Source organism: Patiria miniata, unplaced genomic scaffold (assembly GCF_015706575.1).
Source record: "Patiria miniata isolate m_02_andy unplaced genomic scaffold, ASM1570657v1 HiC_scaffold_6, whole genome shotgun sequence".
Classification (NCBI taxonomy): Eukaryota; Metazoa; Echinodermata; class Asteroidea; order Valvatida; family Asterinidae; genus Patiria; species Patiria miniata.
In genome coordinates this window covers 6,067,357-6,083,941 of record NW_024037073.1, presented here as the reverse complement: position 1 = coordinate 6,083,941, position 16,585 = coordinate 6,067,357, and the positions used below count along the sequence as shown (strand labels likewise).

General features: G+C 40.0%; 1 protein-coding gene across 5 annotated transcripts in view; it reads right to left on the bottom strand.

The window, feature by feature from the left end:
• Positions 1 to 423: 423 nt before the first annotated feature.
• Positions 424 to 16,585, bottom strand: part of LOC119742779 (inositol-trisphosphate 3-kinase B-like) — a 35,933-nt gene continuing 19,771 nt past the window's right edge. For 4 of the 5 annotated variants that reach the window (XM_038218948.1, XM_038218949.1, XM_038218952.1 and 1 more), the window contains exons 4-8: positions 15,275 to 15,347; positions 8,196 to 8,250; positions 3,987 to 4,136; positions 2,264 to 2,437; positions 424 to 2,105 (exon numbers count right to left, since the gene is read on the bottom strand). In XM_038218948.1, coding sequence (XP_038074876.1) covers positions 1,692 to 2,105; positions 2,264 to 2,437; positions 3,987 to 4,136; positions 8,196 to 8,250; positions 15,275 to 15,347 — 866 coding nt within the window. In that variant the 3' untranslated portion in view covers positions 424 to 1,691. The remainder of the gene's footprint in view (positions 2,106 to 2,263; positions 2,438 to 3,986; positions 4,137 to 8,195; positions 8,251 to 15,274; positions 15,348 to 16,585) is intronic. The other variant, XR_005272900.1, reaches the window with a different exon arrangement.

Here is a 16,585-nt window from a genome sequence, read left to right as displayed (position 1 = left end):
GCTGGGGGGGGGGTTCCTGAATTTAATGATAACACCTCCTGCATTGATTTGTCCTTAAAAGGATGATTAGGTAAATTTTGGTGCAGGGATCAATTTTTCATTTTCCAAGGATCCCCGGCACAGTGCTGGAAGAAATTTTAACTCAAAAACTGCGACAAAAAATCTATGAATAAAAACTGTTGATGCAACAGTGACCAACATTTATGCCATTTATTTCTGGCTTTCTAGAGTTGTATGATGTTTAGGCTGGATCGACTCTCGAGTCTTTGCTCTTTTGAACAATCATAAAGGAAATCTATCTCAGGCCAAGGTCAGTTAAACAAGAGAACGATTTACTAACCTTGATGAAAAACTATAATTGTGTTTTCTTCTTCAGTGCCAAAATTTCAAATTAAAAAAAAAATCCACATAAACAATTTTGTTTTTTAAATAAAACTGTTTTTCCCTTTCAAAAAATCACACACTCCCAAAGATGAGAACAATTTTTTTGGGGGGAAAGGGCCAACATTTCTTCTTCTTTTTTAGAAAAGAAATATCCAGGTGGCATTTGAAGAGTTTTGAGCTGGAAGGGGGATAGGGCAGTAGGCGTCAAAAGAATGTACACGTTTGTGTTCACAAGATTTGATTGTACAAACATGGTTTCAGCATAATTTAAAAATTAAAAAAAAGCAGAAGCACTTATGCTTGGAAATGTCAATAATTCACCATCCCACCACATACTAGTGTTGATAAAAAGTGCATATTTTTCCTAGAATTTTTGCTAACAGGTGCAAAAAATTTACAGTATAAGTTTCAATAAATTAATATGATTGTCAAATGACGAGCAGGAAAACATGATTCCAGCCGAACTTAAAAATGCTTCAGGAAAAAAAAGATATTTTTCCTCAACATCCAGGCTTGATCACTGAAAACTAATTAAAAATTGATTAAATAAAAACCCTCAAATGTAAAAATTAACTCATATAACTTAAAATGCCCTTGTTTATTACAAACGAAGACCCCAACATTTACCAAAATGCATTCGAATCGAACCGTAATATAAAAAATCTGTGCAAAACACCTCAATGTGCAGCATGAAAGACGTTGGGTCACTAACGGACGCCCACCTGAAAAAACGAGCATGAAGTTTTCATGCCATACATCTGCACCTGAAATCAACTCGCAATTGGTTCCGACCTGAGACCTCTAGAGGATCTGACGTCGGATCTGTTAAAGGATCTGACCCTGACCCATCCAGGATCTAGGTCCAATATCATGGAGCTGTTAAGCAGGAAATACCTGTCACAAATAACGTGCATCCCATGCAACTGAGGCCAGTCAAATATCTGTGCTTTAGCAGCTCTATGAAATAAACCCCTGGCATCAGACCTCTCACCTTTGACCCATCTGACCTCTGACCCATCCAGGATCGGAGTTCTGAAGCAACCAGGATCTGACCTCTGACTCATCCAGGATTTGAGCTCTGACCCGTTCGGGATCAGACTTCTGACCCATCTAGGGTCAGAGACCTTACCCATCCAGGATCTGACCTCTGACCCATCCAGGAACTGACCCCTGACCCATCCAGGATCTGACCCCTGACCCTTCCAGGATCTGACCTCTGACTCTTCCAGGACTTGACCTCTGACCCATCCAGGATCGGACCACTGTCCTACCCTGGATCTGTCCTCGGACCCATCTAGGTTCCAATGCTACGAGGGAGCTGCTGTGACTGATGGGGGCGATGCAGTTGAGGAAACATTGGAGATGGAAGAGGAAATTGGAAGGGCTTCTGAAGGTTGAGTGGTGTCAACAGCGTCAGTGGAGGTTGAACCTGACTGAGTGTCCATTGCACTAGGAGCGGTGGCAGGAGTGGGATCAGTCTTCGTGGAAGGTTTGTTGGAATTGGTCTCAACAGGGCACTTTTTGGGTTTCATGTCAGAAAACACTTCAATCATCATGTCCAATCCAAACAGGTAGCCATCCTCGTGGTTTCCCTCCACCCATGGGGTCCGATGATCATTGGACTCGGATGGAGGAAGCGGGGTGGTCTTGCCAAAGTCTATCATCCAGACGCTAGCTTTTCCTGTTCTGTCGTGCACAAACAGCAGTGAACTTCCAATGACCTGTGGAGAGCAAAACCATGAGCATTATTGTGTATTTTAAAAAATGTATCCATCTGTTTAGCTCAAACTCAAACAAGGTCATCACATTTCACCTGCAGGCTTGGACCACTGTGATCAGTCAAATTTTTACGAACACTTTTCAACGAGAATGTTTGTACCTCATGCAGAGCGAAAAATTCAGACGACTCCAGGGTAGCTCGGATGGCCTTCAAGCGGCGAATGTATTTGGTTTGGATGGAAGGATCACCGTCGATGAAGAAATTAAAGCATTCGCTGATCTGATCTTTTGTGCGTACAGTCTTGTAGTCCCGGCTAGAATGACCGTCTCCTTTCTATGAAAGAGAAAAAAAACCCAGAATTTTGGTTTAAAATTTAAAGACAGTCTGTTCGTTTTGGTTCTCACTGCCATTAAACTCATCGAGATATTTTCTTCAAACAACACAGTGGCTGACTTGTGCACAAGTCCTCAAAATTCCATCACAAGTTACAAATCACAATACATCAAGTTTCAAGTCAAGCGTCAAGCTACTGCAAAAAGGCATTTCTGTTATTGCTCATGCCCTGTTACTTGGACCTTACTTGTAATGTAAGTTGGGGCTGACTTCTGATTTTGACTTCACAATACAACTTTACATTGTGGCCTGCGGCAGGTATTTTTACTCCGTAAGTATTGCCAAGTTTGAGCAACGACAGCTAAACAAACAAGACAAAAAATGAAATTTTCACAGAGAAAACTATGACAGGCCTCAATTGGGAGCCTCCCCCATCCCCACACACTTAGTAACGCTGTGTTTTGTGCCTGTGGGTGACCATTACTGTGCCAAGTTTGGATCAAATTATCCAGCCACATTTCACACTTTTTGGCTCTGATTAATGTACTAGAAGTCTGCATACTGAATGAATGGACTGTAATCACGTAATCGTCACTACATGTACATCAACAACAGCTCAACGAAGTACATGTAAGTGCAGTGAAGGTGAAACCCCTATCACAAAGAAACAACTTTCCATTTCCTACGACTTTGTTTTTGTCTGATTAAAATCCCATGAGGACAATGCAAGAAACTGGACAGACCACTGTCTTAAGGACACCATTGAAGATGAATTGAATGAATAGGAACCCCCCCCCCCAAAAAAAAATATCTGAAATCCCACAAAGCCTGAAGAAAAAAACAAATCACTTTTCAATGAATACACCTTATGCGTTTTAAGTATCTCAGAGGTTGCTGTTTTGTTATTTTGATTTAGTAACAATGACTATACAAAGAGTTTACTTTTCTGGCATGTCTGGGAAAAACGAAGTGATTGCCCTCCGACTCAACCTTAACGCAAATGGTCTATAGCACAGTTAAATTGAAATGTGGCCGAGATCACCTTTGAATCGACGCATCTTAAAACAAAAGTGCCTGTATTGCATCAGAGGATTTTGACAAGTGTATTAAACTTTTATTACTTATGGTGATACAGTGGAAGGTCGCTATACCGAACACCGCTATACCAAACATTCGGCTATACCGAACATCATCCTTGGCTCCCGATTTTTGTGTTCAAAACCAACCGAACATTGGTGTTGAAAACCATCAACAGAAGAGCGACAAGTGGCTAATATTTCCCCAAGGCATAGAAGGGGAAAGCCACTCATCGATATAGGTAGTAAGCTCAAAACTGTGTGATCAATAGTCAGCACATGTTCAAAGTGTCTTTCAGTAACTACCAGGGCGTGCATGGTGAAGTTCTGAAGGGCGCTATTTATTGAAAAGTGTGTACCGGAGCACCGGCAGCTTAAAATCGCTATACCGAACGATCGCTATAACAAACAATTTCTGTGGATCCCGCGATGTTCGTTATAGCGGCGTTCCACTGTATATAAATGTTGTTTACCTTAACTCCTTCAATCCTGAATCCTAGAGTGGCTGATGAACTCATGAACTCTCTCCACTGCATGTAGCGTGGCTTGGTCACAGCTCCGAGGCGGTGCTCTTCTGAAGTTGGCTCCGTCGGATCAATTTCAATCATCTTCTGGTACATGTCCTGCATTGGGAAATTAAGACACAAATACATGAAATTCATGTATATATGCATCCTGTAATCGCGTGTGGTTTGTCAACCGAGCCAGGTTCGTGGATGGCCCTATGGGACACAAAGGCTGTACCCAGGCATGCAACTGGGAATTCAGAAAAAAAACGAGGAAATTCCAAACCACACAAGACTTTGTACAGTGTTTTTCAATTTGTAATGGCATTCATGAGAAGTAAAAACCGAGGAAATCAGGGGATCCGAGGAAAAGTTGCATGCCTGTGTACCATCTATCGTGAATTACAACGCTAAGAACATCAAGGTACCAACACTCTTTGCATTGTGAATGCTTATAGCCACGCACAGATACCCTACATTGTGAATGCATTAGCCCCGCATACATTTAGACCTGTAGCGTGTCTATTACCATCAATCAAAGTACCGATCCATCCAGTTCACAAAATTGCCACAGCCTGTCAATTCTACCAATATATCAGTCCAATTTACAAAACTGTTAAAACCTGTCACTTAATAGATTGTGACAGATTTTGCCATTGAGTCAGGGAGGGTTTTAATGAACTTGCAGTATAAACTGGAGAAGAGAAGTATGTTTATACATTTATAAAGTTGTTTCAGAGCATTATTCATACTTCCTCATTAAATGCTTTTGTCCATGAAAAAAAGAAAACTAAAAACCAAAGTTAATCAAAACAAAATTGCTTTAACCAAGTTACATGTAGTTAACCATCTACTTTTTTTTCTTCAAATTATCCTATCCCTCGGATAAAGATCCTATAGTAGGGTGGGCTAAAAAAAAGGAAAAAATAATGACGTGCATTTACATGAAAGTTGCCTGGCAACGAACCATTTCCTCAATTAGAACCTCAAGCCAATTGCAGAGGAAAAATAGGAACAAAGACACAGAATACTTCCCTTAAGGGACCGCAGAAAAAAAACCACGACCCAACAATACAGGTCTCATTAACGAACAATTTCCAGCTGGCCGGATGTGCAAACATACCATAATAAACTGGCCGCAAGAATAACCTAATCATATCAAATCTAATTATAGCGCACAACTGGCTCACAATATTAGAACTAGTTTCTAAACCTACCAGTATTTTGGTTCATATTAATGATCCAAGTCAATACACCAACACCGGCCTTATTCCCGTGAGGATGCCGATAGTTACCAACATCCTCAGACCCCTTTTCGTGACCTTTTAGCGTGGCGTATTTATAGCTCCAAATGTCGTCATCAGGTGGAAGCGTGGGCAATGTTTCTGCACTAGTGTGACGGGTGACGTCAGTTTAGTAGGAGTTGTGGCAATTCAGGGGGCTAAAGTATGATGCACTTCCCCCCTCCCCGACCTATTAAACCTATGCCAGCTTGCACATGTAAAAGGTCAAACAAACTTTACTACTTTGCTATTACATGTTTATGGTAAAAGACCTGGTGCCCATGGTTTGGATCTGGTGTGCCCAAGGTTTGGATCTGGTGTGCCCATATTTCCCACCCCGGTGTGCCCATGGTTGGGGCCCAGTGTACAATGTTTCGGGCCTGGTGTGCCTATGTTTTGGGCCTGGTGTACCCATGTTTCGGGCCTGGTGTGCTCAAGGTTTGGGGCTAGGTGTGCCCTTGTTTGATACTTAGTCCCAAAACTTAAGATAGTGAAAACATGCAATACACGAAAATAGACTTGCACATGAAACAACCAGTCCAACACCCCTTCAGTACTGCATCAATCAACAGTGCCAACAGAAACATCTGGTACCCAGTCTCTATTCTACACACTCCCAATAGTCATGCCACTGGGGCTGCGTTTTGGCCCTAGTGACCGTAAACATGTTTCTGGTTCGGAACCGTTTTGGCGCTTCGGTTACACTGAAATGACGTTATCGTTCCGACCAAAGTTGAACCGAGACTTGTGATCGGTTCACTTACAGTTCTTCAAGATGGCGGAAAGGTAAACAAGTTTTAGCAGACGACGTTTCTTTGTTACTACAAAAGGATTTAAACAGGGGGTTTGTACAGTCTGTTGGTTATATGAGACACAAAACAATTACTCGACTGCTCAGGGAAAATACTGGAAAAGTAACTGCCCGACTTTTGCTTGTAAATCGTGTAAAATTGACCAAAACACTCGTCTTCCCATGGTGGTCATGATGGTCAGCTCACCACACAAAGTGACGTCACAAACAATTTTTTTGGTCAGGCGTTTTCGCGGTGCACTGGAAACATGTTCATTTTATGGTTGTGACGTCAGTCAGGGGCCCCCAAGACACAGCCCAGGCTACGGAGCGGTCAATGAGTTCACCCTTACCTCAGTGTTTGGCAATAAATCAATTTACATGCATCTTCAAGGCTGTGGCATAAGTTCAAACAGACAGAATTGATTTTGTGTTCCTTAACTGAGTCCAAGTACGTAGCTGCCAAATCAAATTAATTCTCAACAGAGCCGGTCAATATTAAGTTGCACATACATCTCCCGCATCTTCCGGTTAAACCCAAGGTACAAGTACATGTATGATATTTTTTAAAATAGATAAAAAATACCAACTCTAACAATAATTAATGGCATCACTCTTTCCATGTTCATTGCTGCATCTGTGTCTCGCATTCAAGGGAACGTAACCAATCAAATGCAACACGACAGTTGCCCGATCATTACTCCAAGATCAGGACGATGTTGTTTTGTACATGAATGAGCAAGGACGGTCTGCCCATTAGATAGCCGACATGAGCCCGTGTTTGCCTCCGGCAGACTTGTATCGATCCTTGGTCGGGGCCGGCTACACGAGTGAAATCGAGCGAACCCAATGACATCCTCAAGGCAGTGAGGATTTGGCCAGGGTGAGGGGGTTGCGTCTGTGAGCTCAACTGGGACTTGATCGCGTGGGATATCTTGACATTGACAGTGTGCAGACCTTTATTTATCTACGTCACAAGGTACTTGTTTTTGCCAACTGGTGGTTTGGAAATAAATAAAAGAATAACTCACAAAGCTACCAAACACTAATCCATACTCTACAGACAACTACCGTACCACAAGCCTAGATGAAGCTACATGTACCTCTCTTACTATACTGAGGAAATAAACGTGCCACTTTGGGCAAATCAGCAGGAAACGACAGCCGCAAATGACGTACATGTAACCTGTGGCTGCACAAGTTGCAGTGACTATTTTTGTAAAACAAACAAAACATTTATTTGTGAACGTGTTTATGTGCGTGGTTTGCTATCTACCTGTGGAGTGATTTTGAAATTGTGGCCAGTCTAGTGACAACATTAATTGGAGAAGGGGAAGATGATTTTTTGTTTTCATATCCGATTCCTTTGCTCAATTTATATTTTGATTTAAAGGTAGGGTAGATCATTGTTAGTTGTGCATTTGTTTCGTTTGAAGCAACAAAAAGGCTCAAAATCTAAAGGAGGGTGCTTGACAATATTAACCTGCAGAAGTTTTAGCTTAGTGAATGCTATATATTCAAAAGAAAATAACATTCTAGGATCTCGATTTCAATTCAAAAGTTGCAGAGAATCATGTTTTGAATTGCGCCCGAAATCAGCGTCTGGGACACGTTCTCATTCAGTCGATTGCAGCTATGCCATGTCACGCACCGAACTAACGAATAATAGCAACTGCTCTTGTGCTTCGTGTCAATGTATGCGCCCTCACCCATTCACGGATTTGCCAAATTACAAACCAACTACTAACAGAAATTTCGAAAAGTGTATCACTTGACGCATCTTTGGAAATTGCCTTCTTTTTATTGTTTTCTTCAAAATGACAGCATGCCAGAAAGAATAAATTCACAGGGAGTTTATTGCCATTACTATCTGAGATCTTGCGGCCTTGTAATCAAAAAGAGGCAGCGCAGTAACGTCACATTGTATTATAAAGGCAACCGGACGGTTAACGTAAGCTCTAAAAAAAACTTTCTAGGTTAAGTGCTGGTGGAAAAGAATCAACTAAGAATCTAAATTTCCTCTTTGGATTAAGTGTGGGCCATCAGTCTTTCAACAAACAAATGAAATCAGGACTTTGATAGTTTGACTGGTCTCACACCCACCTTTCGAAGCTTGGGCTTTTCTCTGGCCTTCTTCAGTTCCTCTTCAAGGTATGTGCTGAGGAGAGAATTACACGAACAACATGATTATAACGTACATGTCAGCAAAGTTTCAGATTGTTCTCTGTATTATCTCCTTGCTGTAACTGGACATCAAGTCAGAGGTCTTGAAACAAGACGAAGCGAGCCCAGTAAAGCTGCTCCCAAAAGCCTGTTCGATCGATTCAGAAGGTTCGTCTTTTCATGCATCTGGTCCCGACGGGCCAGATTGGGCCCATCAGGAGGTAATCCTATAGGATAGCACTGCTTGGCTCTCTTTATGAGCCAACAACTGATCCGAGTCGCACATGACAATCAGTGAGTTGGTCAGTCTGTCAGGAAGCGCACTAGGGTACCCATCTGAGACCGGCAAAAATCATACTCTAGAGTGATTTATTTTTAACCCAAACCCTCCTCAATCCCCCTGGAGACTATGGAGGATTGATGCTGAATGGCAAAAAAATGTTGGAGGATTCTGCAGGATGCATTGTGTGGAGTTCATAGGCTGTACCCTGCATTATGTATGTTCAGCCATGCATAACTGAGCCCTTCTGTATGCTTGATATCATCCGCACTGCTTCTGAATGGCATCGGCACTGCCTCAATCCATTAACAGCGATTGCTGGAGGATTTGTATGAAAGGGGGGGGGGGCAGGGGCTTGACTAGACAATGCACTTTTTCTTTGTATATGTACTTTCGGCAAGTAAAAGTTAAGTTGACATTTGTGTTTTTCTGATCTATTAGTTTTCAAACATGCAAATGTCAGAGAAATGTCAGGGAAAATGCCACTTGTGATGAGATCAAAAGATGTAGAACAAATAACGAAGAAACATCACTTGAGAGCAAAGGCCAGGCGGTGAACAGGAAGGCATGATTTGACTTTAACGAGACTACAAGAGTACTGCAACTAGGCACTGAAGTAGCCATGTGAGATCGCAATGGAAAAATATGCAGCGGTGACGGTCTAGTTGTGATACCAACTCCCTTGAAGTACAGGTACAGGGAGATTTTATGGAGATGCTTAAAGGTTCCATATATAAATATTTTTTTTCTGAGAAACATGTCTTTTGTAACTTTCTACTCCTCTTAAATGTATGAAAACTATTTGACATCCCTTTTTGGTTAATTTTATTGAGAAGTGCACTTCTGGAAACATTTAACGTTTTCCACGCTTTTACGGACAACTGTTGCTGTGACGTCATTTCAGGAAGACACTGTTCAGTTTAGGGGTTTTCTGTTCAAATTGTGTACCCGAAAATGTGCGTATTATTGAAAATGTTTGTGAGAAAGGTTTGCTCACTGGTTTACCGTCTTGTGCTGATTCAACAACAAATCACCAAATACCAGAATTTTACGAAAGCAAAATATTCAATATTCTGGCAACTTTTGGTGCTGAAATAGGTTTCCGCCTGAAATGACATCTCACTTTTGTTCATAAATATGGAAATTGCATTGTATAAAAAGAAAATTGAAAATAAGGTTATAAAATGGGATACATAAAGGTGCATTTTCAAGGACTGCATTAAAAAAATAGAAAATGCCATGGCCCTTTAAAAGTACGTAGAAAAGTCGCGCTTGGTACAGATATGGAACAAAACCGGCATTGAAAATTATAAAATAATAAAAATGTCCACGTTTAAAGACTTGTTATACAGCATTAATACATTTTTAATGGCAAAAGTGTGAAGTGAAAAACTACGAAATCAGCCGATTTGAGGTTAACAAAATTGTTAACAATGCTAGAGCATGTATAGCAATTTCTTCGGATGCCATGCTCCTTTAAATCACCCACCTAAAGAAAACACCTTGAAAGGGCAGTTCATACCAGGCGCGAACATGAACACAAATTTGTGATGTCACTGCAAGTGTTCCTGCTGCAAATTCACCAGAGTTGAACACATTTTTCAACTCCGGTGATTTTGCAGAGAACTTTTCATGATGCCAACTTCACTTCACATTTGCATGAATTCCAAACCAGCTTTTGATCTAAAATTTCGACAAATTTAACAAACCTCAAAATTGGACAAAGGTTTCCTTATTAAGCCAAATACGTGCTCAGTGAAGCCCGGTTCATACTTCACGCGAAAGCAAGTGCGAAGCGAAATTCATGTCGTCAACAATTGTGGACGCGCTTCGAATGTATGAAGTATGAACCGGGCTTAATGCCATGATGAACTTGGGCCCTGGTTCCAATCCCCCCCCCCCCCCCATCTAAAATCCACAGTTGAATGGCGTCGCGACTTTTTGAGTACGGAAGTAAGTGGAAGTACACCATTCAGTTGTTCAAACAGCTTATCTCCGCTTGGGACTCCATTACTGATGTCCCACGTGTCCCTGGATACCGGACGTCATCGACAGTCTCACGGAATCGGCATATGTCACAACAGATTCTAACATGAGTACTCTGGGATTACTTCAGATCGTGAGGTCAAGATGTGGGGTCCCTAATGGAGGATGGAGCTGAAAGCATCAGCATAAACACAAGGGAATACATCCTTTTCCTCACTCACATTTGTATGACCAAAAAACTGTGACTGCACCGTCTTCACACGCACACAAATGTGAAGAGAAAAATTAATGTTACGAAAGACTCACTGATTTGAAATGCGTACAACTTTTTGGAATCTGCAGTTTGGACACTCGCTGCAATGTCATAAATTTGTGTTTGTGATCATTCTCGAAAATCAGCCGATTTTACCACGGAGTGAATCCTAGTTAGCCTTCAAATAATCAAGCCTAAAAGATTAAAACCAGTTCCTGTTAGTAATTTATCAAAAATGAAAATGCAAACCAGGAATCTCAAGATGAAGAGTGTTGTTGGCTCGACGTCTGGTTCATTTTGGCATTCATATGAATAATGACTATCATGATTATCATAAATGTCCAAAGGGTACAAACTTGAATTTCTTCTATAAGATTTAAAAAAAAAAAAACACTGGGTATCACTGATGCCTCCAATGATAAGATCGAACAAGATCTAGAAAATATACCTGACATCTTGATAGGAAAACCCATTATAGGCTAATCTACAAGACCGAAAACCCTGGGTCATGATAATGTATCCTCCAAACCGGAAAAGTAAAAAGCCTCCTCGAGCAATGTCAGCATTAATTGTAACACTCTCTTGAATGTAAATGGGAACGACTTTTTGAGACTCTGCCGAGTGTTCGCAAAAGCTATCAACATTGCTTGCCGCAGTTAATCATGTAGTACCTCACTGTAAATGCAGATGGAACAGAGGCTGTGTCCGGGATCTCTTGTCTAGGTCTTCGATTATTAGAACTACGTTGGAACCTTGCTGGCAATGCAAGTAGCCGTAGCTCTCGAAAGTCTGTTTTGGACACAGAACGAGTTGGCCTAAACTGCAATATGTACATGATGTGCATCTCAGATAGATGCATTTGTCTCCAGGCAAGGTTTTAGTTAGATTGGTGTTTGGGGATATTTGGACACATTGTAGGTTATTTTATGGACAACCCATTTTGTTTCGCAAATTTAGGAAGAAGCATTACACGTCAGCAACTTGATTCCATATTTGTTCTTCAAGTCAAGGCAATTCTTGACATCAAAATTTCAAATGTTTATGAAAGTTTTGGGTCTAGGTTGAACTTCCCTATTTTTAAATAGAAATACAATATCACCTTGCAATATAACGTGAAAAAGATGGCGAGGTTTGATAGTTATCCTCGGTGAAAAATAAATGTCCCCGTACGAGCCACAGAAAATTGGAAATCTGCAGATAGAGATCTTGCGTTCATGGCTGACAGGGAAATGGCCACGGTTACTACGGCCGACAGAAAAATATGGCCGAGCGTAACCATGGCCATGCATATGCCTACAAGCACGATGAAGGGAGAGATAATTAGTTACTGAAAAGAGCAGGCAGCAAAGCGCCGCGGTGCTGGAAATTTATTACACAAAAGGAACGTGCAGTGAAGACTGGTGTGAAATATTCAATGAGCAATTATCCATTTTTAAGAAATGACGTTCACGTAGTGCATGGACAACTGTTAGACGCACAATGCAAGGGCATGAAGGTGGGAATTTTAAGGATACGCCAAATATTGCGCATATTCACATAGATTCCAATTTTGCTATTCCAAGAAAAATGTGAGCAGGGTCAATAAGATGAATATCAATGTCTGCAATGTACAATTACAATTTTTTAAGCTGCAAAGTTTTATTGTTTTGCCAAATGCCACATTTTTGTCGACAGTGGCTTTACACGCACGAATTGAGAGTTTCCGCAAAGAATATGTGAGGCAATCTGGCAAAATGTGATGGAAATGGGCACAGGCCGTAGTGGAGAAAAAAAGAAAAAACCCAAATGGGGCCTTTTTTTGTTTTTACGTCATTTTCAGATTATTGGTATTTGTAATCTTTGTTGTGTCCACTACACACATTTTACAGAAATAGTATTAAAATGGTGGAATAATAGTGTTTTTAAGGATAAACAATTTGGCATCTTTCATTTTCACGACTACAAAACTCCAAACTTCAAATGCCTTTTTCTCAGCATTTTATTTTTAACATGTCGATAAATGCGAACTTTAGACAACCATAATTTGTCAAAGTAATGTCCTATTAAAGTGCAACAAACAGTATTGTAAGGAGAATTATATTCTCTTTCCTAACACCAGCAAACCCTCATTTCGACTCTGCCCAGTTCTGTCTCATTTTGCCAGAACGACTCACATATTAGCTCCAATTTGCATCTTTTACATGTAAGTCATTCAAATATCCAAACTAATTACCTACCCAATTTGTTTTTTAATGATCTCATTATCAATTTTTGACAGATGTATGCAAATCCTGACTGGCGTTTGATTTAATACCTTACCAGCACAAGTCATTTCAGCTAACATGTAAAACTTGCATTGCAAATATGCAAATGCTTAATTCTTTTAAAATGCACAGCACTAGGAAATTTAGATCCATGGCATCGTTCATAAAAAAACCAATTCACCATAAGTACCCCCAAAAATCCCTTAACTACAAATGAAGGACTTCTTTTTTTTAACTGCTATACAGGTCATTCTATAAATCCAATGTTTGACGTTTTCCTGTCCCAGTTTTCTCTGAACTTTGTAATTTGCCATTCAAGTATCATTGAGAATGACTTCAAACATTGTTTTAAAATTGATTTGTTAGATAGGTAATTCGCTATGTACAATCATTCCTAGAGGACGACTGCATTAAAGGGAATGGTATATCATTGGTTTTTGCTGTAATTTTCAGAAATGAACTATTTGAGGGGTTAGTATAATAGATCAAATATTGTTTAACTGACATGTTTGAAGTTTTGTGTTCGAAAATGCTTGAAAAACCAAGAAAAACAAAAATGTATAAGTAGTCTGGTTCCCTGACTCCATTAAAGATAAAATGGATCAATTTATAGATGTCGGAAAATTGTAAGGTAAGGTAACCAGTCTAGCTGGCCTGCATCCGTTCATGAACATGTAACCAATAGCAAACAAAATTTGGACTGTCGGGAAAAAAATTGTAAATTTGGAGCAGTAGTTGAAAAATAGTTAGGTTTTTCCAACGGTGGTCGGCCGACTGGAAAATGTATACAAAAATACCATTTTCTTGAAAATGACTTGACACCAGGTGCCATAAATTTACAGGATGCTTTAGACTGTCATTTACCAACATCCTAGTAAGGTATTTTGTAAAAACTTGGTAGTTTTATTTTTCGATGTTTGCAAATGTTGTATATTCCCTTTAAGGGAATGCATCCAGAATGATAGATGTCCTATGTTACAGGGACAGGCAAACTATGACCCACACACGTATGCACATACATGTACAAGCATGGTGCTGTGAATTTCAATTTAGGGATTCATATGCATTTTACATGAGGTTGTGGCTGATCGGTGAGGTATAACAAAAAATTAATATTCCCCAATCCTACTGCAAATGGATGCTTGGCTAGTGAATTGTATGTATTTCATAAATGAGGGATCATTATACAGTATACATGCTTAGCAAATGGTATATTTTTAGTAAGTTACAATTTTGAAATTGAAGATTGAGGCTCTGGCTGGTGTTGCAAAAGAAATTATTTGAGAGGACCCTTGCTTTATGATACTTGGGCAGGCATCAGTGGGCTTTGCTGGAATCTGTTAGAGTGAGTGTATACTGCTCTAGTAAACTGATTATGATTTACACAGTGTCAGGCATACCACCAATAATCAGAGTCCAACAGTTTGGGTGTTGAGTTTACCATATGGTGTTGGAATTTGCAGGAGTGAGGAAGGTTCCTAGTAAATCACTCAAGGGGGTTAGGGTTAAGGTGTCAAAACTATTTTGTGTTTAAAATACTTCACTGCTTACCGTAACTCACAAGCGATATACACTTATTTGTTTTTCATTTTTATAACAGATGCTTGTACAAACTTGACAGATGACTGTTCTAGACCTCTTAAAGGGAATGTACAACATCGGCTTTTGCTGCAATTTTCAGAAATAAGTGCATTTGGAGGATTTATATGTTTTAGCAACTATTGTTAAACTGACTTGTTTCACGTTTTTGGCTTGTAGATACTGGAAAAACAAAGAAAACCAATTATATTCTTGTAGTCTGGTTCCCTGACCCCACTTAAGATGAAATGGAGCAATTTATAGACTTTGGGGAATTGTGCGGTCAGAGTATCAATTTAGCTGGCTTGTACCCATTCACAGGTGAGTAATCAATTGCAAAGAAGAGGTGGAATAACTAAATATAAGAAATATGGAGTAGTTTTTGAAAATAGCCAGTTTTCTCCAGCGCTGGTCAGCCGACCAGCGTTGGAAAAATACAATTTTTCTTGAAAATGTCAGCACACCAGGAGCCACAATTTTACAGAATGCTTTAGACTGTCATTCCCTATCAATCCAGTAAGGTATTTCGTGATAAGTGGATCATTTCGTTTTTTGATGTTTGCAAATGTTGTATCTTCCCTTTTAGAACCGGTAGGTGCCAGTTTTAAAATGTGTCTACCATACGGACGCGTTCAGTGACAATTTAGGAATGCTTTCAGAATAAATATGGTGTACCTACCGTGTTCCAATTTTGCAGTCCATTACGGATGGATTGTCAAATTCTCCAAGCAGATCTTGCATTTGTACATATTCTGATAGCAAAAAAGTTATTAAGGAAACTTTTTTCTTTTTTTTTCCCCAAGAAAAACAAACACGGGTGCCACTTTAGACTGGTAAAAATTGAACATTGAATTTCTCTCGAGCCGTGATTCCATGAAATCCAATAGTTGCCAACCAAAGTTATGTGTAAAACCAGCTGAATGCTAGAGAACTTGAGAAACTCTAACCCCTGCCATTCTGGAGATATGACGTATTGGCATATTAATTACTTCCTCGGAGTTCAATTACACAAAGTTGAGAAAACAGGCTTTGAAAGAGCTGGCTCTGTTGTAGATTTGAGCACGTTGCACTTAAAATTGCATTTTTCCCCCCCGCTTTATTCATCAAAATCAACATTTCTGTGAATGAACCCTGAAACTTTAGGTGAAAAAGGGGTCACTCATGACAACAAATGAAAATCACATTTTGACGAAATTTCCCCCCCTTAACGTTGAGCGGGCCATTACATGATAATGCACAGTGCAACTTAATTCATTTGTTAACGGAGTGGGTCACAAAACTACGTGTAACTAATATCTAAAACTAATTTTGTCTCCAACTTCAGCACGAACTTTATCGCTAAGGTTTCCCAAAAAAGTCCTTAGGAAATTTAGAAATATTTTTCATTGAAAGTGAAATATGTTATCATTCTAGCAACTAATGCCTAAATCCTGTACAACATTTGAGGCTGTATCTCAAATTGCTACACCTCCTAAATATTCATGATCAAATTGGAGTGCGTCATTGGCCAATTACGCAACGCATCCGGGAAGTAAAAATGATACGCGCCCAGGTGAGGTTATCCCAGTGAGTATCCACTCAATGACGTGCGGTAGTTTTTTTTCTGGTAGCACCTAAAATTCCCTCTGGAACCCGCCTCATAGACATGTAGTCTATGGCATGTAATCTTTACGGAACCAGTCTGTTGTTGTAGTCCTTGTTACTACTGCAGTAAAGAGTGTTGGCAACATACTATTTCATATACTGTGACGATTATGAGCTTGAATTGGGCTGAATAAAGATGCAAAATCTACCAAGGCCATTATCGACAAGGCAGTGAGGCTACTAAAAAGACAGTGAGGCTGCTAAATATTTATGAGGTGTAGTAAAACAAATACAGCATGGTTTATTTCTGGAAAGTAGTTGGAATTACTGGTCCCTTGGTGTAGATCAGCTTGACTATCTCCTTCCGCTTCGCGTCGGGAGGTAGTCAAGCTGACCTACTCTCTCC